Source organism: Palaemon carinicauda, chromosome 4 (assembly GCF_036898095.1).
Source record: "Palaemon carinicauda isolate YSFRI2023 chromosome 4, ASM3689809v2, whole genome shotgun sequence".
NCBI classification, from domain to species: domain Eukaryota; kingdom Metazoa; phylum Arthropoda; class Malacostraca; order Decapoda; family Palaemonidae; genus Palaemon; species Palaemon carinicauda.
The window spans coordinates 68,475,133-68,502,539 of record NC_090728.1 but is presented as its reverse complement, the minus strand read 5'-3'; the positions used below and the strand labels follow the sequence as shown (position 1 = coordinate 68,502,539).

Sequence of the window (27,407 nt, the reverse complement as noted above, 5' to 3'; positions counted from 1 at the left end):
CCATAAGGATGACGTCATCATTTAAAGACCGCTATTTTCATTGTTTGGAAAAATTATTGACTATTTGTTCTTTCTACAACCTTAGGTAACATTGGCCTTGCTATAATGTTCCCGAAGGCGTTGTGGAAACACAATGTACATACGAACTTCAAGTAAACATAGGCATACATTATAACTTCGATACATCTTTGGCAACTTTGGCTTCTGTTATTGTAGTAGACTTCGTTCATCTACACTCTACAAATGCCTTCCATTTCTGCCAGACGTACGATAGATCGAAATATAAGTGAAAAAATTGCTATATATATGCAAAATTACACACAAAGACGATTTTGTCAAACTAAGTCTTGCAGACGACACAGTAAGGATGACGTCATCATTTAAAAAACCTCTATATCTTCGTTATTTGTAAAAATAATGGGTTGAAACTTCTGGAGAGCATGTACGATATGTTTCTCTATACAGAGAGACAATAAAACGATTTTTGAATTTTTCAAGTTGGTATGCCAAAATACCACCGCGGACGGTCCCCTTAAATCAAAAGGTTAGAATTGCGAAATGAGTCGTATAATGTAAGCACATTAGTACAAAATGAAACACATGCCAAAATCAATAAACATACATATATATCGAATAAAACGGAAATATATAAAGTTAAAAAGATCAGTGACTGTGGATGAGACTAAAAACTAGTTCACTAAGGACTACGTTTTCAATCTCTCACTGTACAGTGCCTTGGGATGAGAATAATAACTAAAACGTTTTATCCTCTCTCCCCGTACAGAGACTTGGGACGAGAGTAAAAATCTGAATCGAGAACAACGTTACTCGCTCCCAAACTCCTTGTACAGAGACTTAGGACGAGAATAAAGATCGGAGAGATCTCTCTCCCCCCTCCCCCTCCCCCTCTCCCTCTCCCTCCCTCTCTCTCTCTCTCTCTCTCTCTCTCTCTCTCTCTCTCTCTCTCTCTCTCTCTCTCTCTCTCTCTCTCTCTCTTCGTCAATAACAGGTTATTTGACTTAAGGAAAAAACTGAAAGGACTCAGAAATTGAAAATTAACATGTTCCTTTAAATTAGTATCTAAAAAACTTCAGTTTGAAAGAAGAATGAACAAAACGTCAAAAATCGATTTACTCTTTCTGCAAAGTGAAACCGTGATTCTCTCTTTCTCTATCGTAACGATAGAGCGCAAACTGCGTAGCATAAATAAACCAAAAGTTAGTTCATCTTTGAAAAACAGCACGAAGACTATTCAAAGAATAAATTTCTTAAAATATTTTCTAAAAATATTCATCTCATCACTCTTACAGAGCAACTGTTTTTATCTAAACAAAAATAAAAGTTGAATGGGCTCAACGTTGTTTAACTTCGTTTTCCAAGTCAAGACCGCCTACAAAGAATAGGTAAAGGCCGCATATAAACAAAAACATAAAATTTATCTCGGAGTTTAGTATAAATGGAAAGCTAATCGAAGAGGCCTAATAAAGGCGGGTGAGATATAAAATATATAGAGGTAAATCTATAAATATCAACAATAATTTATAAAGTGATAAAATAATTACTAAAAGCCTTCAACACACTTCCGTACACTGAGGGAAGGGTCGGCCATCTTTTCTCTATGGAAAAACCAGAGCGAGATTAAAAAAGCAAGGGCAAAAACTTTTCCTCTCCTTTCAAAAGCATTTCTTTTGAAGATAGTATTGAATAATCCAACACGGCGAAAGCAATAAAACCAAAACCAAGTACTTCACCAATCGGTAGAAAACTCGTGGTCAAGCGCGAGCGGAACCAGTGTTGTCTTTAACACCGACAGAGAAGAACTGGTTTGGTTGAGAAGTATATGCGGTATCTGGCCGATAGTCGGCGCTGGTGGGCACACCCGGCAGCCTTCATGGCGATCGCTCGCGAGTTTTTGGAATCTGTCGACCGTCGGAGACGTCAGCTATTTATATATTCACCGGCTAAGTTTAATATTTAAAAATTGTCAGAATTAGGCAATCATATGAAGGTCTGAACAAGCCGAGATATAGGTCCGAATGAGCCAGTAAATGGTCTGACTCAGACAGGGTCTGAATAAAACTGTTACCGTCACAATATTCATAGTCAGAAATGGATAAAACACGAGACAGCATGTGGAAAAAATATATGGATCATGTATTTGGCTAGTAACCATTACCCAATACACTAATTTTGAACTATTTTATAAATCTGGCTTAACTACCATCTGAACCAACATACCAAGGCTTCTACCTTTATCATAAATGTTAAATGGACCTCATTAGGTTTACCATCTGCATGATTATCAGGAGGGGGCCATTCTAGCAATACTTAAAGGTGTCCATCCCTGATAAATCAGTAAAATTATAGATACAGACGGGACAACATTTGGTACAGAAATAAATAATAATTCCCGTACTAAATAATGTGCTTTCATTGAATTTGACCTTTCTTCCAATGTCAGCAATAATAATACCGATAAATCAAGCCAGACTAATAGGTATTTGTTTACAAGACCACGCTGGCCATTTAACTACCAAATTATGCAGTCCTGCAGCTCTCCTCTTCTTGTAGAGTAATTAGGAGGTTCTTTGAATGCTGGGAAAGCAAAAAATTGCCAGATTTGTTGAGGAAGGGGGAAGGGGTTATTAAAAGAAAATAGCTCGGTTTCCTCACTAAACGACTTGGAACTGACATCTCAACATAGTCAACCAAAACAGAATTCGTGATGCCAGCGTACATAAACAAAGTTTGTGATGCCAGCGTACATTTGATATACTGTATATTCAAAATATACTTAATCAAAAATTGAGTAATTACTCAAAAGTGTCACTATTTGTAAATTGCATATTTTATGGATTTCATGGACACTTCTGAGTAATTAATCCATTCTTAATTAACCCTGGATAGGTACGCTCCTCGGACACCCCTTTAAGGGTATACTGGGTCGCGCGCGACCCCGATGCAAAAAAAAATTCTTGAAAAATGTTATTTTCCTTAGTAAAATAAATTTTTGAATATACTTACCCGATGATCATGTAGCTGTCAACTCTGTTGCCCGACAGAAATCTAAGGTCGGGATACGCCAGCGATCGCTATACTGTACAGGTGGGGGTGTACACAACAGCGCCATCTGTGAGCAGGTACTCAAGTACTTCTTGTCAACAAGAACTCAATTTTCTCCTCGGTCCACTGGTTCTCTATGGGGAGGAAGGGAGGGTCCTTAAATTCATGATCATCGGGTAAGTATATTCAAAAATTTATTTTACTAAGGAAAATAACATTTTTCAATATTAATCTTACCCGATGATCATGTAGCTGATTCACACCCAGGGTGGTGGGTGGAGACCAGCATACATGTTAACATTAGAAGCTAAGTATCCCGTATCTCATTTTAGCAGTTATTCAAAATAACAAACATAAAATAAATAAGTACCTGGTAAGGAAGTCGACTTGAACCATTACTCTGCCTTTTTAAGTACGTCTTCCTTACTGAGCCTGGCAATCCTCTTAGGATGCTGAGCGATTCCTAGGTGCTGAAGTATGAAGGGCTGCAACCCATACTAAAGGACCTCATCACAACCTCTAATCTAGGCGCTTCTCAAGAAAGAATTTGACCACCCGCCAAATCAATCAGGATGCGGAAGGCCTCTTAGCCTTCCGGACAACCCAAAAATATTTCAAGAGAAAGATTAGAAAGGTTCTGGAATTAGGGAATTGTAGTGGTGGAGCCCCCACCACTACTGCACTCGTTGCTACGAATGGTCCCAGAGAGTAGCAGTTCTCGTAAAGAGACTGGACATTCTTAAGATAAAAGACGCAAACACTGATTAGCTTTTCCAAAAGGTTGCGTCGAATATATTTTGCAGAGATCTATTTTGTTTAAAGGTCACGGAAGTTGTGACAGCTCTAACTTCGTGTGTCCTTACCTTCAGCCAAGCTTGGTCTTCCTCATTCAGAGGGAAATGAGCTTCTCGTATTAACAGTCTGAAAATAATAGGATAAAGAATTCTCTGACATAGGCAAAGATGAATTCTTAACTGAACACCATAAAGTTTCAGACGGGCCTCGTAAAGGTTTTTAAAATAGAACTTAAGAGCTCTTACAGGACATAATACTCTTCTAGTTCATTTCCAACCATACGATAAGTTTGGAATATCGAACGATATTGGTCAAGGCCGAGAAGGCAGCTCGTGTTTGGCTAGAAAACCAAGATGTAGAACATGTAGCCGTTTCGGATGAAAATCCGATGTTCTTGCTGAAGGCATGAATCTCACTGACTCTTTTAGCTGTGGTTAAGCATATCAGGAAAAGAGTCTTAAAGGTGAGATCTTTCAGGGAGGCTGATTGAAGTGGTTCGAACCTGTCTAACATAAGGAATCTTAGAAACACGTCTAAATTCCAACCAGGTGTAACCAAACGACGCTCCTTCGTGGTCTCAAAAGACTTAAGGAGGTCCTGTAGATCTTTATTGTTGGAAAGATCTAAGCCTCTGTGACGGAAGACTGATGCCAACATGCTTCTGTAACCCTTGAAAGTGGGAGCTGAAAGAGATCGCTCTTTCCTCAGATATAAGAGGAAGTCAGCTATTTGAGTTACAGAGGTACTGGTCGAGGATACGGATACTGACTTGCACCAGTTTCGGAAGATTTCCCACTTCGATTGGTAGACTCTAAGGGTGGATGTTCTCCTTGCTCTAACAATCGCTCTGGTTGCCTCCTTCGAAAAACCTCTAGTTCTCGAGAGTCTTTCGATACTCTGAAGGCAGTGAGACGAAGAGCGTGGAGGCCTTGGAGTACCTTCTTACGCGTGGCAGACGTAGCAGGTCCACCCTTAGGGGAAGAGTTCTGGGAACGTCTACTAGCCATCGAAGTACCTCGGTAAGTTATTCTCTCGCGGGCCAGAGGGAAGCAACTAGTGTCAACTTTGTCCCATCGTGAGAGGCGAACTTCTGCAGTACCTTGTTGACAATCTAGAACGGAGGGAATGCATATAGATCTAGATGAGACTAATCTAGTAGAAAGGCATCTAAAAGAACCACTGTTGGGTCCGGGATAGGTGAGCAAAGTATTGAGAGCCTCTTGGACATCGAGGTTGCGAAGAGATCTATGGTTGGCTGGCCCCAGGTGACCCAAAGTCTCTTGCATACATCTTTGTGGAGGGTCCAATATGTTGGAATTATTGTCCCTTCCTACTGAGACAATCTGCTAAGACATTCAAGTTGCCTTAGAAGAAACTTGTTACTAGTGAAAAGTCTAGACCTGTTGAACAGGAGAGGAGGTCACTTGCGAACTCGCACCATGTCAGAGAGTAGGTCCCTCCTTGCTAGGAGATGAACATCAAAGCAGGGAGTTGTCCGTGTTCACCTCCACTACTTGCCTTGAAGGAGAGACCTGAAGCTTTTCCAGGTCAGACGTACTGCCAGAAGCTTCTTGCAGTTAAAATGCATTGTCCTTTGACTCGAGTTCCATAATCCCGAGCATTCCCTACAGCCTAAGGTCGCACCTCAGCCTACGTCCGATGCGTATGAGAAGAGAACGTGGTTGGGAGTCTGAACAGTCAGGGGAAGACTCTATAAAAGGTTGATAAAGTCCTTTCATCAAGTCAGACCAGACTTATCTTCCGGAAACCGGGATCGAGACCGCTTCTAGCGTCTTGTCCTTTTCCAGTGAAGAGCTAGATGAAGCCGAAGAGGACGGAGGTGTAGTCTTCCAAGTGACACCAATTGAACCACGGATGACAGTGTCCTAACCAGACTCATCCACAGCCTGACAGGGCCGTGTTCCTTCTTCAGCATCTTCTGGATGGATAGCAGGGCTGGGGGTTGATCGTCTTGTTCAGCCATGTCCTCATCAGAGGGTTCCTCATCCGAAACTGATGAGGAAACGGAAACGGAGTGGGCAACGTCCGACTCGCTGAATCCGGTCGCACTGGTGGATGCGTGACGGGGCCGGACACAAGATCATGGTACTGCTGCACAGTCTGTGAACTGTCAACCATGGGGATGCGAGGAAGTACAGCGACAACCCGAAACTGTCTAGACTGTCTGGGTAGTGCAGACAACCCCTTATCGGGTTGCTGAGGTTGCCGCACTGCGTCACAACAAGTCACCTCTGCTGGTTGTTGAACGTCTTCCCAGTGACACACTGAACGTCCACAACCACCTCCGAGAGTAGCTTAACGTCAACGTGCGACTGGCAACCCACACTGGGTCGCACCGGTGGAGGAACCATCTCAACTGGCGGACGTGAGTAGGATACCTCATCGTCAACAGGGCGTACAACCAACCGGTAGGAAGATCGTTGGCAAGAAGGTTCTTCTCCGTAAAAAATCCTCTATCAAGGACTAAGCTTGGACTGCATGTCTTGCAACAAAGCCCAAGGTCTATGGGAGCAGGTGTGGCAACAGACGGGGTTAGCGACTGAAGCGGAACCATTTACCCTCCCTGGAAGCATGTTATGCTTTAATTAAAGTCCATAGGAGGCTAAGCAGCTTAAGGCTCCTCTCCAAATGACAGAGTCCTCAAGGGAATATCAGAAGGAGGGAGAACAGCACTTTCTCATCTACAGGAACCATGTCCGAGAAAAGCTAGGTTATCTCAGTGAGGGTTTCACTGGTGCATAAGCAGCAGACCAGAAGGCAACGTTATGAAACTGCTTGACAGTCTGTGAACTGTCAAAAACTGAACTGTCAACCACAACAGGTGCGTGAGGACATACAGCACTGGTGTATTAGAAGCACACCAGAAGGCAATGTCATGTAACTGTTAGACAGTCTGTGAGTTGGCAACAACCAAAGCTGTGTGGGGAAGCCTCAACTCCTGACTGACTAGTTTGCTGCGGCGAGTGGCGGTAACCACAGTGTGTTGCTGAGGCTGACACACCGTGTCAAAACACGGCAGCTTGTGGTAGCTCACGCACGGCAACGGAGAGCTCCGTGTGTCTGTGGGAGTCAGCATGCGTCTGGCAGGGTCAACTGCGCATGGGTGGAGGAGCTCTCACAACAAGAGTGTGGGAGCAGGCAGCCATGCCGGGCGCACAACCGTGGCAGGCTGTAGGCCAACGGGTGCATCGTCAACCTTCTCCGCAGTCGGAGTGTGGGAGCTGGCAACAACAAAAGCGGAGTGCTGGTGCGTGGGAGGGACTGCCGTGGGTTGCGGAGCATGCCGCATTGTGGCAAAACACGGCAGCTTGACAGCACCTTCCCACTGCTGATGCGGTAGCTCACGCATGTCAACGGAGGGTGCAGCATGAACATGCGTCTGGCAGGGTCGACTGCGCATCGGTGGTGGAGCTCTCACAGGTGGAGTGTGGGAGCAGGCAGCCGCAGTATCTGCTGAGCGCACAACCGTGGCAGGTTGTAGGTTAACAGGTGCAGTGTCAACCTTCTCAGCACGATACTCCTGCATGAAGGAAGCAAGCTGAGACTGCATATCTGCAGCATGGACCACTAGGGTCTAAAAAAGACAGCAACAAACGGAGCTACTGTCCGTTGTGACTGAGGGTCTAAAACAGCTGGTGCGGCAACAGACGGAGTTACTGCCTGTTGCGGTACCACCTTGCCTCTCTCGGAAGGTGTGCAGTTGTCGAAGACTGCAGCGAGTCCGAACTGACCCAGTGGCTACACCTAGGCCGTTGGACTTGCGCGGAAGGGACCGACTTGCACTTAAAAGCTGCAAGATTTGGTCCATGGTTTCTGCGAGAAACCTCTTCCGCAGACGAGGAATAAATGGGCTCTCTCGTCTTTGTGTGGGTGGGGTGATCACGTCGGCAACGTGTGTAGATACACCCGAAACCACGGAGGGAAACGTCTGTTCGTCGATCAAGGCCTGTGGAACCCATAAGTCCTTCGACATTACTTCTCCCCTGGGCTTGGGAGCTTGTAAGAGGTATCGGACTAGGTGAACAACTGGCACGAACAGACGAACCCTCGAACGCAACACTGTAACACTTTGCACATATCACTTTATCACTTTTGAATTTCTGTTTGCACTTATTTCACTGAACTCGAAACTTTAAGTGATTTGTACCTGAAACACGCAATCCTATCCTTCATTAAAAGGTAGTAATTGCGAAAAACAGTTTTACAATGCAACAGAAAAACATAATGAAAGATAAAGAATTCAGTGGCTGGAAAAGAGACTAAACACTAGATCAAATAAACTACGTTTACAATCTCTCACCGCATAAAGCCTGGGAACAAGAATAAAACTCTAGAAACGTTTTACCTTCTTCCCCATAGCGACTAGGGAGAAGAGTAAAAAACGAGAACAACGTTACCCGCTTGAACGAAACGTTTATTCTCCTCTCTCTCTCTCTCTCTCTCTCTTGACTTAGAACCTGAGAGATGAGCCCAATTATATATCGTTAAAACATATTTGTTAAAGGAAAAAAACTGAAAGGTTTCCCAAATAAAAAGTTCCTTATTAGAAATAAAACCATTTAAGCTAAGAAAGAATGAACGAAACGCTAGAATCGGTTTACTCTACTGCAACGTGAAACCGTGAAATACTCTCTCTCTATCGTAACGATAGAGCGCATGTTGAACGTTCTGAACGTCAACAACTGCGGAGACTAAACTAAACGTTAGTTCATCTTTGAAAACAGTACGAGACTATCAAAGAAAATCTTTCAAAAACATTAAAATTAAAAAAAAAGTATAAATTCTTAAAAGGAAATACGATATGACGGGCTCAATGTTAATTAACTTCGGTTCCAAGTAAGGACCGCCTACTATTAGGAAAGGTCGCATATAAACAAACAAAAATTAATTTTTTATAAGTTTATAATAAATGGAAAGTTAATCGAAGAGGCCTATAAAAGGCGGAGAGATATAAAATAAATAGATCTATAACTTGTTAAAGCAAAATTACCAAAAACCTAAACACACTTCCGTCTAAGGGAAGGGTCGGTCATTTAAAAGTGAAAGAGAGTCCATGCTCTCTTCGTCACCAACACTTCCGTCTAAGGGAAGGGTCGGCCATTTAAAAGTGAAAGAGAGTCCATACTCTCTTCGTCACCATAATCAAATCTATCCAAAACGAGTTCAAGTTTTGAAATGAAGATAAAACCCCTGCATAGCGAAAGCTCAAAACTGGAATAGTGTACTTCACCAAAACGTTGTGAAAACAAATCCAGTTAGGGACGGCGTATTTAGTAGGTCTTGCCTGTGGCACAACAGAGGAAAAATTGAGTTCTTGTTGACAAGAAGTACTTGAGTACCTGCTCACAGATGGCGCTGTTGTGTACACCCCCACCTGTATAGCGATCGCTGGCGTATCCCGACCTTAGATTTCTGTCGGGCAACAGAGTTGACAGCTACATGATCATCGGGTAAGATTAATATTGAAAAATCTGTTTTTGCAGTAACCTCCTTTATTTTTTTGCTAAAAAAAAATTCAATGAATGCTTAAAACTACTGTAAAGATAAATACTACTCATCTGCAGAAAAACTATTTATTATAAATATTTTAAAAAATTAAGTAGAAAAAAAAGACCTTACATAAAAATTCATAAAAAAAAAAAAATTTATACATAAATACACAAATCCTTTAAGGAATTGATTCTTGAATGTTTAGGACACATCTTGATGTATTTTGGATGAAGTTGGACCCATGGAGGTGAAGATCTGAAATGAGAAAAAAAGGGTAACTTTTTTTGGCCCAAAAAATTTGTCCAAATTTCATGAATTTTTTTGGGTACCCAAATGAAATAGGAAGTGGCTAATTTTTTTAGGGAATAAACATGTTATCCTAAAATAGAAATATGTAAAAAAAATCTTCATTATTTTGTAAATTACATTTATATCAGGGGCCATATCTAAAGGTTATTTTTTGAGTACTTAGAAATTTCGTAAAAAAATACATATATTTAATATATAATATGATATTTATGCAGGTAAAAATATACCAAAATATCACAAATTCTATAGGGAACAAGAATATATATAGATAGGGCAACTTACGCTTCGGATATGTCCACAAAATGGCCGCCAACCACACTAACTCAAGACTCCCTAATCTGCCACATGAAATGTAGGAAGGGTCTGTCAATTTCAAGGTGTTATTTACTAATCTAATTATTCTTGGATATGCATAAAAATTGTATGGTGGGTTGCTGGATGATTGTCGATTATTTTACGACTATAAAATTAGAATTCTGACCCAAAAAAAAATTTTTGAAGGGAAATAAAATCGAAAAAAAAAAAAATTGTAAAACAATATATTTTAGCTAAAAAAAATGATGATATTCAATCAAAAAAGAAAGTAAACAAAATTTTCCGACAAATAAACATCTAAATGAATCATTACTCTGTGATAGTTCCTTAGTGCGTAGTAATTTTGAAAGAAATGGGAAAAAACGAAAAAGTGGCAATCGCAGGAAAATCGAACACATAGTACCTATATATACGCCATATCTGGCTAAAAATAAAGATAGGCATGGGTAGCCAGATCATCTAGAAACACTTTCCAACACTATAAAAATATAAGTTTTGCGACACTACTTGCCAATTCTTTACGGTAGCATGACTAAGCAAAAATATGCAAAGCAAATAAAAAGGGGCACTCGCGGAAAAATGGCCAACATTCTAATATACGGCATCTCAGATAAAAAAAAAGACATGCACGTGTTAGCCCAACCATCAAGGCACATTTTCCGACAAATAAACATCTAAATGAATCATTACTCTGTGATAGTTCCTTAGTGCGTGGTAATTTTGAAAGAAATGGGAAAAAACGAAAAAATGGCAATCACAGGAAAATCGAACACATACCTATATATACGCCATATCTGGCTAAAAAAAAAGATAGGCATGGGTAGCCAGATCATCTAGAAACACTTTCCAACACTATAAAAATATAAGTTTTGCGACACTACTTGCCAATTCCTTACGGTAACATGACTAAGCAAAAAAATGCAAAACGAATAAAAAGGGGCACTCACGGAAAAATGGCCAACATTCTAATATACGGCATCTCAGATAAAAGAAAAGACATGCACGTGTTAGCCCAACCATCAAGGCACACTTTCTAACAAATAAACATGAAAAAAAAATCAATATAATATGGCAATTCCTTACTACGTAGTAAATTTTTACAAATATTGAAAAAAGACAGAAATTGGCAACCGCAGGAAAATACCCCACATACCAATATCTACGGCGTATCTGACAAAAACAAAGTCACGCATGGGTAGCCAGATCATCTAGACACACTTTCCAACACTAAAAAAGCAAAAGTTTTGCGACACTATTTGGCAATTTCTTACGGAAAAATGACTTGCCCAAAAAATGAAAAAAACTGAAATAGGGGCACTCGCGGTAAAATGGTCCTCGTGGTGATGAACGACATTTCAAATAAAAAAAAAAATTATGCACATGGTAGCCAAACCATCCACCAAGACTTTCCACAACTGGTAACCTATACATGTTGCACCATTCTACGACAATTTCATAATACGTAATAACTTTGATAATTATGCAACTTACCTTAGAAGGGTAAACTCGGTCGCGCTCGACCCCGACGCGTCTCAGAAATCTGGGAAGGAGTACAGCTACAGCGATGCACATCTGGACACTACTAGAGCGTGTAGGCGAGTTACCAACTGCAGGTCGATCACCCACAAATTCAGTCACGGGGGTGAGTCACGTGAGAAAAACATCTTTTGTTTTGACGCTCGGGGTCGCGGACGACCCACCAGGGTTAAGTATATTTTGAATATACAGTATATCAAATGTACGCTGGCATCACGAACTTCTGTTTATGTACGCTGGCATCACGAATTCTGTTTGGTTGACTATGTTGACATGTCAAGTTCCAAGTCGTTAAGTGAGGAAACCGAGCTATTTTCTTTTTATAACCCCTTCCCCCTTCCTCAACATATCTTACCATTTGTTGCATTCCCAGCATTTAAAGAACATGGTATTTTCATTATAAAATAAATTTTTGAACATACTTACCCGGTAGTTATATATATAGCTTACGTCCCCGACGTCAACGGCAGAACATTCGAAACTCGCGCCAATCACCGATTGGATAGCCAGGTGTACCACCCCTGCGCCCTAGAGAGGTACCTAGGAACCATTCCAGGAACCCTCATATATTCCATGCCTCTAGTCTCTTAGAGGGGAGGAGGGTGGGACTTTAATTATATATAACTACCGGGTAAGTATGTTCAAAAATTTATTTTATAATGAAAATACCATTTTTAAACATAAGACTTACCCGGTAGTTATATATATAGCTGATTAACACCTTTGGTGGAGGGTTAGAGACAGCTAGTATATCTGGAATTTTTCTCAAGAGTTATTAAAACTAACTTAAGGGTTCGTACCTTATAAGGAAGCTGACTTCAATGATTCTCCGTCTCATTATGTCTGCTAGCCTTATGAGATCTAGCGATCCTCCCAGGGGGCTGAAGATCCCTAGGGACTGTCAAACTGGTGTATATACCTCATTATGACAGAACCTCCTCCAATAACCAGTTCCGGGCGCTCTTCAAGGAACAAAATTGACCACCTGACTAAAATCAATGATTTTGGAAGACTGACAGTCTCCACAAACAACCATAAAAACAAATAAAAGTTCCAAGAGAAGAAAAGGTATTGGGATTATGGGAACGTAGTGGTGGATCCTTCACCCACTACTGCACTCGCTATCACGAATGGTCCCATAATGTAGCAGTCCTCATAAAGAGTCTGGAAACGATTAAAATAGTGTGAAGTGAACACAGATTTATTCCCCCAAAAGGTTGTGTCCATAATGCTCCACAACAATCTATTCTGCTTGAAGGTCATTCAAGTTGTTATAGTACTAACCTCATGCGTCTTGACCTTAGAAACTTCAGGCCAGTCTCACTGTAAGAGTCTGATGAAGAATGAAAGGACATTCTTGACATCTGAAAAACGAGGGCTTCTTAATCGAGCACCAAAGAGCTTTCGACTTGCCTCGCAACCCTTTCATACTGCCTGGGTAGAACTTCAGGGTTCTTACTGGACACAGGACTCTCTCCAACTCCACGCCAACCATATCCGAAAAATTCGGAAACTCAAAAGCCTTAGGTCAAGGTTGAGAAAGGCGGTCTTTCCTGGCGAGAAAGCCTAACTGCAATAAGCAGATAGCTTCGTTATCTCGAAAGCCAACGTTTTACGAAAACGTATTTATTAACTGATTCTTTTAGATGTCACAAGACTAACAAGAAAAATAGTTTTCATCGAGAGGTCCTTAAAATGAAGATGAAAGAAAGTGCTCAAGTTTGTCACTCATAAGGAACTTCAGAATTGAGTCCAGGATCCAAGCTGGTGAATCCTGGTTGTTTGATGTTACAAACAAGTTGAGAAATTCCTGTAGAACTTCATCAATCGAAAGGTCCAAGATACTGTGTCTGACAACAGTCGCTAACACACACCTGTATCCCTTAATGGAAGAGGATGAACAAATGAGCTTCCTTCTAATGTAAAAACAGGAAGTCAGCAATCTGAGTTGTAGAGATACTGGAAGAGAAAACAGAGTTGACTCTGCACCATTCTCTAAAGCCTCCCATTTGGATTGATAAATCCTGATGGTAGAAGTTCTTATTGCTCTTGTAAAACACTTAGCTGCCTCTTTCGAAAACCTCTATTCCTGTGAGGTTTCAAAAGGTTGAAGGTAGCTAGAAGAAGAGCTTGGAGACTAGAAAGGTAACTTTCCACGAGAGGTTGTTTGAGTAAAACTACTCTTAATGGAAGACTTCTAGGAGAGTCCACCATCCATTCCAGTATCTCTGTGAACCATCCTCTTGAGGGCCAAAAGGCGGCCACTAAGGTCACCTGGTCCCTTCGTGCGACACAAAGTTTTGTGTCACCTTGTAAAGGAAATAGAACGAGGAAAACGTACACATCCAGATAGGACCAGACTAACAGGAAAGCGTCTATGTGGACTGCTTCGAGATTTGGCACTGGAGAGCAGTAAGTTTCTAGTCTCTTTGTCTGTTAAATCACGAATAGGACTATACAAGAACGACACCAAAGTCGCCACAGAATCTTGCAGATTTCTCGATGGAGTGTCCATTCTCCAGCTGAGACTGTTCTGCCATAAGTTCTTCTCTTTTTAAAGAACCTTGTTAGAAGGAAAACATTCTCCTAAGCCCAGATGAGAAGACTCCACTCAGTCCTGTAAAGGAACCTCGAGTGGGTTCCGTCTTGCTTGGCAATGAAAGCCAAATCTGTGGTGTGATCGGCATAGACCTGCACCACTTTGTTCCAAACTGATCCTTCAAAGCTTTTTGAGAGCCAACTGGACTGCCAACAGTTCTTTTGGGTGATGAGGAAGCTCCTCTGATCCTCTGTCCAAAGTCCCGAAGCTTCCAACTGTATAGTGTTGGTCCCACCCCGAAACCGAGGTGACGAGACACAACACAAGGTCTAAGATCCTCTGTTCAAAAGGAGTGACCTTCTGGAAGTTTGACTGGATCGAACCACCACTGAAGGCAACTTCTTATAGCATCCTAAAAGAGATGCATATCGACTCAAGACCTTCTCCTTGTCCCAAAATGATTGAGGTTGAAATGGAGAGAATAAACTTGACTCTGAAACACCATCCTTAAATAAAGTATTTTCTGTGATGGTGTCAGAAGATCTAACGGAACTGGTGACGTCGAGTTTATCAGGATACATCTATTAAGGTCCTGACTCCTGACGTCAAGGAAACCCAGATCACCGCCTATGTCGCCGCGTTGTACTAAGGCTAGACGCTCGACAAAAAACTTTTGTGATCAAAGAGATCGGAACTAAGACGTCCTTGATCTCGACATTGGATTCGACTAGTGTCACCACGAAGTCCGAGGCTCTCATGTTTAATGTCATGCCTCCTTCTAGATCTACGACGTCGAGTGTCCTGAAAGACAGGGCGCCGAGCGTCCTGTAAGACGTGGCGCCGAGCGTCCTGAAAGACGTGGTGCCGAGCGTCCTGAAAGACGAGGTGCCGAGCGTCCTGAAAGACGAGGTGCCGAGCGTCCTGAAAGACGTGGCGCCGACCTTCCTGTAAGACGAGGCTCCAAGCATCCTGTAAGACGTGGAGCCGAGCGTCCTGTAAGACGTGGAGCCGAGCGTCCTGTGAGATGTGGCGCCGAACATCCTGGAAGGTGTGGCGCCAAGCTTCCTGTAAGATGTGGCGCCAAGAGGTTAACAGAGCAAGACGCCGAACGTCCTATAAGACGTGGTGCTAAGCGTCCTGGTGTCAGAAGGGACTCGTCTTGATGACAGGAATACGCAATTCTTCTGAAAGGTTCAAAGTTATCTGAAAATCCTTCATGAAGATCGTAAGAAAGAGCTCTGGTAAGTCAATCATCCAGATACAGGGAGGATCTGATGTCTCTTGAGTGCAGTATTCTGCTACATTAGCAAAAGTTTAATTGCAAAGCCTGCCTCTTAAACTCCTCTCTAGATCTGGGAGAGAGATCTGTTGGAGCTAAAACTAAAGGAGGTTTCCCTATGAAAAGAAATTATAGTCCTCCTTCAGAAGATGTACTGACCAAAGGTCTGCTCCCCTCTTCTCCCAAGATTGCCAGAAGTTATGTAGTCTGGCTCTACTGCCTGAAGGTGAAAACAGTCATACTCTGCTTTGCCTTGTGACCAAGCTGACATGAGACTTTAAATAGTTCATGATTTCAATGTCTCCATGGAGAACTTTGACTTCTGAACGAAGGCATTGAGAGCAGTTACATCCAGGACCGGATAAAATCCTCCCTCTCCCAAAAGAGAGACATTTGATGTTGCAAAGATTGTTTTGCAGAGAGGTCTTATCAGAGATACTACCAAAGGAGGTTTCACTAGGAAAAAGATTTTGCATCCATCCTTTAGGAATAGCATGGACCTCAAAGTTATCCTGCCCCATTGTCTGGAATCCTTAAGAGACTCAGTGATCCACTCAGGGGGCTGTAAAAATCTCTGTGGGGCTGCCACAAGGTCCTCGACCTTAACGTGGTTAGACCTCCACCCTTGCTATCCCGGAATACCTGATAAGGAAGCTGGCTTCATGGGTTTATATGCCTCATTTACCTGAATTCCTTGAGAGACTCAGCAATCCACCCAGAGGGCTGTAACAATCTGTGGGGCTGCCACAAGGTCCTCGACCTTAACGTGGCTAGACCTCCACCCTATATGACATATCTGTTTTAGACGTTATGACGTTGTTACTGTTTTAAGAATGATTTATCGTTAAATTATCCTCATAATTTATTTAACTCCTTATTTCCTTTCCTCACTGGCCTATTTTTACCTATTGGAGCCCTTGGGCTTAAAGCATCTTACTTTTGCAACTAGGGTTGTAGCTTGGCTAGAGATAATAAAAATAATCTCGTACCCCAATACAAGATCTAGAGGCCAGGTTATTCAGAGGAAAAAAGAAAGCTGTCTCTCCTTGGTCCTTCCGAGACTCTATATACAGTCTCCTATCATCCTTAAAGCTTCATTTATGACCACGTGTAAATTCAGAGGGTGGCGAACGTGATTCAACAGGCATAAAATAATTTGGAAACTAATCATAAAAACTTTCCTGAGTTTCTAAATCAACTGAAGGATGAAAGGAATAAGGATCTTCTCCTTCTGAGAATCTCAAATTCAACAGGAGAAAAGTGATCACCAATGTCTTCTACTGACAAAGATCTTGTAAGACGTGGCGCCGAACGTCCTGAAAGACGAGGTGCCAAGCATCCTGATAGACTAGGCGCCGATCGTCCTGAAAGACGTGGCGCCGAGCGACCTGAAAGACGTGGCGCCGAACGTCCTGAAAGACGTGGCGCCAAGCTTTCTGAAAGACGAGGCGCCGATTGTCCTGAAAGACGTGGCGCCGAGCGTCCTGAAAGACGTGGCGCCAAGCTTTCTGAAAGACGAGGCGCCGATTGTCCTGAAAGACATGGCGCCGAGCGTCCTGAAAGACGTGGCGCCGAACGTCCTGAAAGACGTGGCGCCGAACGTCCTGAAAGACGTGGCGCCGAACGTCCTGAAAGACGAGGCGCCGAGCGTTCTGAAAGACGTGGCGCCGAGCGTCCTGAAAGACGTGGCGCCGAGCGTCCTGAAAGACTTAGCGCCGAGCGAAAAATGATCTTCATTACGTCACTCGGCGCGTTCGGTTCATCAGAGGGTTCTCATGGCCGACTGGCGCTCTGGAATAAAAACCGTGTCTATGTTGGTTCGTAAGCATAAGTATTGCTATTATCAGCAAATGTGATGCAATGCATGACTCTAACAGCAATGTTAGTAGCTTAACATCCAACGCTCTTTGCTTTCCCATGGCAAGGGCAAGCATTCTTGGGAATGTCAACGCTCGAGAGGACGTCTGCTCGTGAGCTAACGCCTCTCGTTTCCTTTGGCCGATCGACATTCCTTCTCCCAGGGGTTGGGGAGCTTGGAAGAGGTCTAAGGCTAGGAAAAAACGTCCTCTGTGCTGAATAAATTCACTGCACTAATTTAGCACTGAAAATTGCACTTTTAAACTCTTACACAAAAGACCAAAACTTGTCCTGCTCGTTGTGATAGATCTTTCTCTACTGCCAAGGGCTTGAATGAGAATGCAAAATCATTTCTAGTTCTTGCTATATAAAATTGTAACAAAATATTTTTTATAAAATATTACCCTGATATTTTCATTGTAAATAAATGTTTGAACACACTTGCCCGGTAGTTACATATAACTACCGGTAAAGATAAATGTTATACATACTCACCCAGTAGTTATATACAACTACCGGGAAAGTTACATGTTATATGATTCAAATGAACAGATATATGAATAACATATATATAAATGTAAACCACCCTTAATTCTTAAAGGTTCCCAAAAATAGTGATTTGTTATTATTAAAATGAACAGATATCGCAATAATGTGTGTGTATATATATGTATATATATATATATATATATATATATATATATATATATATATATATATATATATATATATATATATATATATATATATATATATATATATATATATATATGTAAACAACCCTTAAGTCTTAAGGGTTTCCAAAATAGTGGATTGCTACACTTTACAATTGGAACATATATGTGAATATATGAATAATAATAGTATCCCAACATCGAAAGAAAATAAACAACGATATCAAGAATTGTTGGAACTGCATCGTATTTTCATGAGAACTACGCAGCGAAAATTAACTATACGCTAGTTCTATTTAATCTTTGAAAATAGTATCAATGATTTAAATAACGAATACTAAAAAGACAAATATTTTCTTAAAAATTAATATAATCTTTTTATATTAAAAGTTAAATACTTATTATAAGTTAGACTTCCTTTCCATTCTTTACAAGAAAAAGCAAAGAAAATAATAATGCAACATATTACGTAGTACTATGTTGCTTACGTCACACGATTGTGACGTCATAGAGATGGTGGAACGATCTCCGCCATCATATTTAAAGAGTAGGTTCGTTAGTTTTACAGTAGGGGGTAACTCCCATTCCTACCTCTGTTAAGATACAAACTTAGTTAAAGCACTAACACTCAGTAAAAATAAAATCCAACCAGCGAAGGTTAAAAATAAATTGTACATCACCAAAATAACTGTAATATACAGGTTACAGCGAGTGAAAAATCCAACATCTTGCCGCTAGCACGGCAGGGAATATATGAGGGTTCCTGAAATGGTTCCTAGGTACCTCGCTAGGGCGCAGGGGTGGTACACCTGGCTATCCAATCGGTGATTGGCACGAGTTTCGAATTTTCTGCCGTTGACGTCGGGGACGTAAGCTATATATATATAACTACCGGGTAAGTCTTATGTTTAAAACTCCTAATTACTATACAAGAAGAGGAGAGCTGCAGGACTGCATAATTAGGGAATAAATGGAGAGCGTGGTCTTGTAAACAACTACCGACTAATAGACTGGGTGAGGACATTGACCTTACAGTTAGCTTTAATTATATAATTTGGATAAAGGTTGGCTCAGGCATAGCAAAGTTGAAGTTCAATTCCAGTTTACATAATCAAGTTAAGTGGTTTCTCGGTGCTATTATAGTATGCTATCTACCACCCCTTTCTGACTATGGTATGATACCTACCATCAGTGACGCTCGATTTGCTGGTCGTCGTAAGTATAACCATGGTCGATTGTTGGCTGGCGACCATCCCCCGAACTCTGAAGATTCTGATGCTGAACCTGCTAATAAGAATAACCATGGCACTCGCATCGATGGACCTTAGGTTTTTGGATTGAAAAATGGACTTGATTGCAGGTACTTTTACGTTGAAAGAAGAGATAAGGAAACGTTGATCCCTATCATACAAAGTGAGTGCCAATTTGGATCTGTAATCCATTCCGATGAATGGCCAGCATACACGTGCTTAAGGAATCTCGGGTTTGAGCACAAAACCATGAGCCATCAACAGAATTATGTGAACACAAATTCAGGAGCACATACTCAGTCTATTGAGCGATCATGGCTGGATGCCAAGATTGACATAATGAAAAAGAAGAGAGGAGTACCTCATCAGCATTTACAATCCCATTTACTTGTTTTGGGTTTAAATCCAACCCTACACCGAAGTTGAGTGAATTACTAATCGGACGGGTCCTTATCAATCATCTAACAAAACATTTTCATTATAACTTATCCAATTCTTTGATTGTAATATCTTCCAAATCATATAATCTTGTGAAAAGCAATGTCTTTAGTTTCTTCTTAAATTCAGTTGTTCCCTTTAGGTCCTTCATTTAAGTTGGCAGTTTAATATAATGTCTAGGCGTACAGTAGCTGAAAGCCCTTTCACCAAATTTATTATTTGTTCTTGGTTCAGATAGTCTATGTTTGTCACTCATGTGTCTTATGGTAACATTAGTTTCTAGTTCTAGTTTGTTCAGGCATTCTTTTAGATATTTTGGTTCAGTATCTTAAACGTTAGTAAGAGTAGCTTGTATTCGATTCTCGCCTTAACCAACAGCCAGTGTAATTTAATTAGTGCAGGGGTAATTCTATCACTATTGTGTAGTCCTTTTATTAATCTAGCGGTTCTGTTTTGTACTCTCTGAATTTTCTTCAGCTGATAATTTGGTAAGCCATAGTACAGTGAGTTGCAGTAATCAATTCTTGAAAATATGTGGTGATTAATGAGTATGGCCATCGATTTTTCATTTAAGTATTTACTAATAAATGCTATGTTTCTAATATGATAGTTACAATTTCTTACCATAGTATTTATATGTTCATTCATTGTCAGTCTATCATCCATGATTACTCCAAGATTTCTGACAGATTTCTTTAGGTCAATGGGCAATTGACCTATTTCAGTTCTTTGGAAGCATTCGATCCTTTTTATATCTTTTTCATTTCCAAAAATAATACATTCACTTTTATCTTCTTGAGCTTGAGCTTTTTTGTTAACATCCAAGCCTTAATGTCAATCATTATTTCATGTATCTTTCTTTTGGCTTCATCAACTGATTCTATTGGGAAATAGAATTGTGTATCATCAGCGTATATTTTAAATTTAACTCTGAGTTTCAAGTATATTTGCCAGTTCAATCGTGTAAATTTCAAAGAGGAGGGGACCTAGTACACTGCCTTGAGGCACCCCTTTGGTTAGTTTTCTTGTCTCAGATTCAACATTTGATATTACTACTTTAACTTTGCAGTTTTCAAGATAACTCACAAACCAGTCATATGCTCGTTCTACGATGCCCACAGCTTTAAGGTCTTCCATCAGATATGTATGTTCTACAGTATCAAATGCTGCACTTAGATCAAGCATCACAAGAATCCAACACTTGTCATTTGTTATAATTACTGTTGTCATTTTTAATCGCTAACACTGTCGTTTCTGTGGAGTAATTTTCTCTGTATGCTGATTGATCATCGGGTATGGCATTAGATTGCTTCAGATGTTTCCAGGTTTGTTCATGTACAGCAGTTTCAATAATTTTCGAAGAATATGACAGATTTGATATTGGCCTATATGAACTTGAATTGTCTATATAACCTTTTCCTTTATAGACAGGCTTGATACAGGCAACTTTCTCACAATCAGGGAAAACTGCCTGTGTTAGACTCTTATTTACCATGTTTCGGTAGGTCTCTTGTAGTCTGGAAATTTTCGGCAACTTTTACATCGTCAATTGGAAATGGGTCATTTCCGCATTAGGTTTTTTTTTACTTTCTTTATTATTCTCATATAATCACTCTGACTTAACTCTTTGAACACCCTTAGCTTGCTTACACCTGTTGCTGATGTATCCCTTCGTTCTGTTGTGCCGATGTTGCGAAAACTGGAGCAGATTTGATTTATTTTTTCTTCAAAATAATCAATAAAATCATTTGCTAGGCATTTAGGATCATTAGTTATGTCAGGCAATGCTATTTCTGTCTTTAGACCTAATAGCTTCTTTAAGTTCTTATGTATTTTCCGTGGGTCATTTTCATTAAACTTTTTTAGGTATTATTACAGTTTCAACCATTATGGGAAATCTATTATATTAATATTTTTCCCGGGTAAAGCAAGTCTTTTGAGGTATTTCTGTATAATATCTGTCGCAAATGCCTAGTTCTTTATATATCGAAGATCAAACTCACGCTACTCATGTCTTCCTCCCAGATTTTTTCTAAGTCTGTTGTTATTGTTGACTGTCTTGTTTTTGCTCAAATGAGCCCTGTAACCACTATAATCCGATGACAAACTAGTCTACTATGAAGTCTTAGCACGTTTGGCCAATCACAGCGCCTATCCACTATGATGTCTTACAGGTTTGGCCAATCACAGCGCGACAATAATTTCATTATCTTACCCATGCATTTCATTCGTTCTTAGACATGGAGGTCATAGCAAGCACGTCATCTCATGTTGCACAAGAAGTTGAAATTCCATCTTGTCCTGACTGTTTCCTAACTTACAATGAATTTGTTGTAACTTATCCGGGGAATATTGAAAAACTAGTGGATTTGTGCCAGAGACAATTTAATTTAACAAAATAAAAATTGTCCTGCATGTCAAGGAACTTTCACGTTTTCCTCAAAGCAGCAGCACATCTTTATGAACCAACAGTTTAAGGTAAGCTTCATTAATTTATAGAGTATATCATAATGGTGATAGTATAACGATGTATACAGCAGTACCATCACTTTGGATTTGGTTTGATGGATGTGTTAGGTAGTGGCCGTAAGGGGGGGGGGGGTTGCAGGGGCTAGGCCTAGGTAGGGGTACAGGGCCCTAGGTTAGGTGGTTGTATTAGGTTCGGTAGTGCCACGAAAGTCACTGTGGCCTTAAGGGGGGGGGGTCGCGGGGTGTTTGCAGAGCCCCCCCCCCCCGTAGGCCTAGGTAGGGGTACAGGGCCCCTAGGCTAGGTTAGGTGGGTTTATTAGGTTCAGTAGTGACCTGAAAATCACTGTGGCCTTAAGGGGGGATCGCAGGGGGGGGGCGGAGGCCCCCCCACCCGGTAGGGCTAGGTAGGGGTATAGGGGTAGGGGTGGTGGAAGGATAAGTATTCATTTATTGCAAATATCATTTGACCCCCCCCAACCCCGGTTCCCACCTGGTGTCCCCCATAATTGTTGGGATGAAGTAGGGTCTTTCTGCATTACAACATAATATGAAACAAAAACAATAAAAACACTGTTACAAACTGATTTTTCTGGAAAAACTTGTTTTAACCCCAATTACATAGTAAATCTCTAAATCGGATGGTTTGCGGTCAAAATAAACGTTATATCCGTTAGAACTACACTATTTCTGATGCAACAAATATATTTTTATTCCAGTTTCCCCATAATGGTTGAAACTGTAATTTTACCCATTTTTATTAAAGGCCTTTTTTTTTAACTACGATAATGTAATTATAGCGATTTCTAGCTGATTTGTAATGTTGCCAGTTTTCAGTATTTTTATTTCTTTTCCATTTATCCTCCATTTTTCTTTTTTTATCTTCATGTAATTCGTTATCAAACCAATTGGATTTTTCTTTAATTGTGATTATTTTAGATCATTACTGTTGGAAAGTTCTGAGAAAAGGCGACGATGTACTTCCTGCTTTCTTGAATGATATAATACCCATAATATGGGTTTCATTGTAGTGTATTACAGGGCAATGTAACCCAGGAAAACAACTACTTTTTCTTATAGAAAAAATTAGGCTCTCTTCGAAAATGACACTCGTTCCCGTCGCAAATTAATAGTTTCAGAAATATATATACATCTATATCCTCCAATAATGGGGGACCCCCAGTGGGAACTCGGGGTTTTGGGTGGGGAAAACATAGGGACCCCCAGTGGGAACTCGGGGTTTTGGGTGGGGAAAACATACTGGGGAATCGATATATAAACTTAAAACAAGCCTTTTCTTCTCTATACATTACCTTCTTGAAATTATAATAACCGGAGGAAAATACAAAACAGTATATCTGGATAAACTTTGGAGGCGCCGTTACAAAGATTGTGTCATGAAAAAATACAGTAACCAGTGCTGCCAACGTCCGATGTAGATCAAATGTTATTTTGTGTCCTGTCATACTACTAGGCTAGGTTAGGTGGGTTTGTTAGGTTCTGTGCCCTTTTTGTACTTTTTATATATTGAGTAAAACTTATATGGAGAAATTATTTAAAATACATATGGAAATATCTATCATTACTATCTTTAGTAATGTCAGCGTGCCGTTGGTAACTGTGTACCATACGTCAACGTTGGTAACACTGTATTATTGGTAATGTTGCTGTTATCGTTCGTTCGTAAGAGAAGTGACACCGTGCAACTCAAAGTTATCCGAATTGGTTGATCTGTTTGTTTCCGATTGAAATGAACATCAAATTCGATTAATTCACGTTATTTACTATAGGAAAACAATTATATATCGTTTCCCCAGTATGTTTTCCCCACCCAAAACCCCGAGTTCCCACTGGGGGTCCCCCATTATCGTAGGATATAGATATATATATATTTCTGAAACTATTCATTTGCGACGGAAACGAGTGTCATTTTTGAAGAGCGTAATTTTTTCTATAAGAAACAGTAGTTTTTTTCCTAGGTTACATTGCCCAGTAATTCACTACAAAAATACCAAGATATGTTTACAAGCAGTAGTAGAATAAATTTTTAATTGAATTTTTATCATAGATTATTTTCTTTCAGTTTTGTAATATTTGATTTTTCATTTGAGCAACTTGTAACATTGTTGTATGATGAGCTTTGAATAATTTGTAATAACAGTTTCCCTACAAACTGCTTATAATTATGCACCCACGTTGTCCTGCCAATAAATATTATTAAACGATCATTAAAGTCCAATGAGGATAACATACTGGTGGTAACTAATCTGTTTGATAATACTCACCAAACAGGAGGATTAACATTGACGGTAAATAACATACTTTGTGGTAGATACCATACTATAGTAGAAATTCGACGGTAGATAGCATACTATAATAGCAATTCGACGGTAGATAGCATACAATAATAGAAATTCGACGGTAGACAGCATACTATAATAGCACAGGTTTCTCTCTCTTACCTCCTGCCTCGCCTAACCTTACACAAGTCGATGTGTTCTTAGCGCCATAATTTCAGTGACAATAATTTACCCACCACAGCCAATCCATATTCACAGCATACCATTTGCTACTCAGAGTCCAGGAGATACAAATGTTTTAATTAAACTATTGGGGATAGCCGTCAGAGCAGCAAGTAAACTTATAAGAATGCCGGCTTATGAAAGGCCATGACGGTGGAGTACTCACCTTACTGTTTATCGGTTTCAGAGAACAATTGTTTCTTCTAAAATTTCTAGTATCGAGCGTATGCAAACAGTCAGCTGAAATGACCCGTGGAGTTAAAACACGCAATGTAGATGGCTTAAAATATCCAACGTATCGCAAAGACCGAGCAAGAGAAGCCATTTTCGTCAGTATTCTACAATAATAGTCAGTCAGTCAGTGTGAGAGCACAGCTGAGCTGCAACTTTAACCAGCTTATGTTATTGGCGAACAGCCGACTAGCGGACAAATTGAGCGAGTATTTTCCCGGCGGCCCTGGTCACTGTTGGCTGAAACACTAAAATTCGAAGATCGTACAGAAACAATTTAACAAGGATAATAGGTAGGCCCTATTGTATTGAAATGCGTTCATTTAATTAAATATAATGGGGATCATCTGAAGATTGGGGACCCCAACACTCGCTGGGGTCGCTTATCTTCAGGTGGAAAAAATTGATGTCTTTTTTTCTTCAGGTGAGGAATTTAAATTTAAGAATGGGACTAACAAGCTAACTAACCAGTTTATAAGTCAATTATTATTAGTGTAACGACATGAGTGAGACTAACCAATAAAAGTGCTAACAAACTTATTTATAAGGTAGCAAATAGATTTTTTTTTATAAATTGACGGTATTTAAAAAAAAAATCTTATTTTTTTAATGGCTAAGAGACTAAACAGTGTTCTATACAAGATAATTATGTGTAGAAACTCCAATTTAAAGAGTATACTAAATTTAAAAGCAAAGTTTCTATTTGTAAGGACCCATTCTTTGCTAAATCTAAACTTTCACTGCATAAGTGGATTCAGGATAATATTCTAAACATTTCAGAACAAAAATATGATTGATATTTACAGTTTTCTTTTTAGAGAAATCTGCATGAAGTATTTTGAGGCAAACCCGGTTAGACTTGGTGGTAATGGCTTAATTGCGCAAATTGGCGAGTCTTGCTTTGCACGCAAAAACAAATATCACAGAGGACGTGCACCAAATCGGCCAATATGGGTATTTGGAATGGTCGACAATAGCATTAAGTGTTCGATATATGGTGATCGTTGAAACACGTGTTGCTGCAACTCTACTTCCAATCATAGAAAAAGTAAACACAGGCCATCGAATTATTTTTGTACTGAAATTGCAAGATAATACGCTTTTAATTGATTATGGATTGTTTATATATTTTTTTATTTTTAACAAATATTTAATAAAGTAGTTTTAATGAATATATATTTTTTTTTCCTTTTTTATAGTATTATAAGACAAAATAAATCACCTGGAGACGTCAATAAGCTAGGGTCGCTTATATTCAGGTGAAGAAAATCAGGGTCTCTCTTCTTCAGGTGAGTGTAGGCTAGTTGGGGTCCTTTATCTTCAGGAGAACTATTTGGGGTCGCTTATCTTCAGGTGATCCTATAATGGTTTTCAGACATACAGGAAGTTTGTTCTACAGTACAATATATATTATAAATGGGATTTATACTTATGCATTTATAGGAATGGTTAATTTTGACAAACATTTCTATACATGACCTAGAATTGTAACTGTTGCTTTCTGTGGAAACCTACTGTATATTTCATTAATTTTCTTTTAACTTGGTAAATGGAGTTGATTGGTATTTAGGGTATTTTGTAAGCATCATTTAGAGCCAGTGTTGGTTATTTTTTTCTTTACATTACTTATTTATGTTAATGCTGGTTGAGTGGTTCGTGTGAAATACCAAACACAGTTGCTGGAATGTTGGCTTTATTCGGCTTAATTACCCTGGACAGGTATGATGGGTCGTAGCCTACACGACCCCTACAGCATGTTCAAAACCTGTTTGTTCCCCATAAATCATCAGCTGTCTCGAATATGGAAGTGATCGACCTGCAAGGGGTGACTAGTCTACATGCCATTATCTGCTTTAGAACTTATTTCCGTCTAACTTCCCTCCTTCCCCGTTTTTTTTAACCCCCCCCCCCAGGGGTCGACCTCTACCCTGAAATACCTTTATAGGTGTAAGTGATCAAACAGCAAAGTTATTACATAATTATAAATTGTCGAACAGTGTTGATAATTGTTTGGTTTTTTATAGTTGGAAAGTGTGGGTGGATGGTGTGTCTACCACTTGCATGACATTGGTTTTGGCTTAGATGCCATATATTGCCATGAGGTCCATTTTCCCTCAAATGCTAATTTCTGATTTATTTTTTATTTTTTGCAAATTTCTGATTTTTTTCTATTTATTTTGAATTTATCTTCAATAATGGCCAGCAGGCAGTATTCCCTCGGCATGGATGTCATCAACACACTTCTAATGGAGTTAAAAAGAGATGTTGATGATAATATGGAGCTTGCAACCTCATGTGTTTGATATTTATTTCTCTGATAATTTCTCCTTCGTATTTGTCAATATTTTTCTTATGTGTATTAGGTACTTGAAATTGATTTATATAGTGTTATTATTATTATTATTATTATTATTATTATTATCATTATTATTATAGATCATAGTTTATGTATATATAATAATTTGATATTATTTTACTTTTTATTGGTCAGCAGTTTCTTATTTTGATTTCATTTTACTTTGATTGGCTACCAATTTGCTATTTGATATCCTTTTACTTCTATTAGTTATTAATTCTATTTTCTCTTGCTGTAAGTATGGTATCAATTTTGTGTTGGTCACA

The 27,407-nt window shown here is 39.8% G+C and overlaps 1 protein-coding gene across 1 annotated transcript in view; it reads right to left on the bottom strand.

The window, feature by feature from the left end:
* Nucleotides 1-25,008, bottom strand: part of ND-ACP (NADH dehydrogenase (ubiquinone) acyl carrier protein) — a 64,361-nt gene extending 39,353 nt beyond the window's left edge. Inside the window, exon 1 of the mRNA XM_068371429.1 lies at nucleotides 24,721-25,008. Within this exon, the coding sequence (XP_068227530.1) occupies nucleotides 24,721-24,879 (159 nt within the window). The 5' untranslated portion in view covers nucleotides 24,880-25,008. The remainder of the gene's footprint in view (nucleotides 1-24,720) is intronic.
* Nucleotides 25,009-27,407: the final 2,399 nt, after the last annotated feature.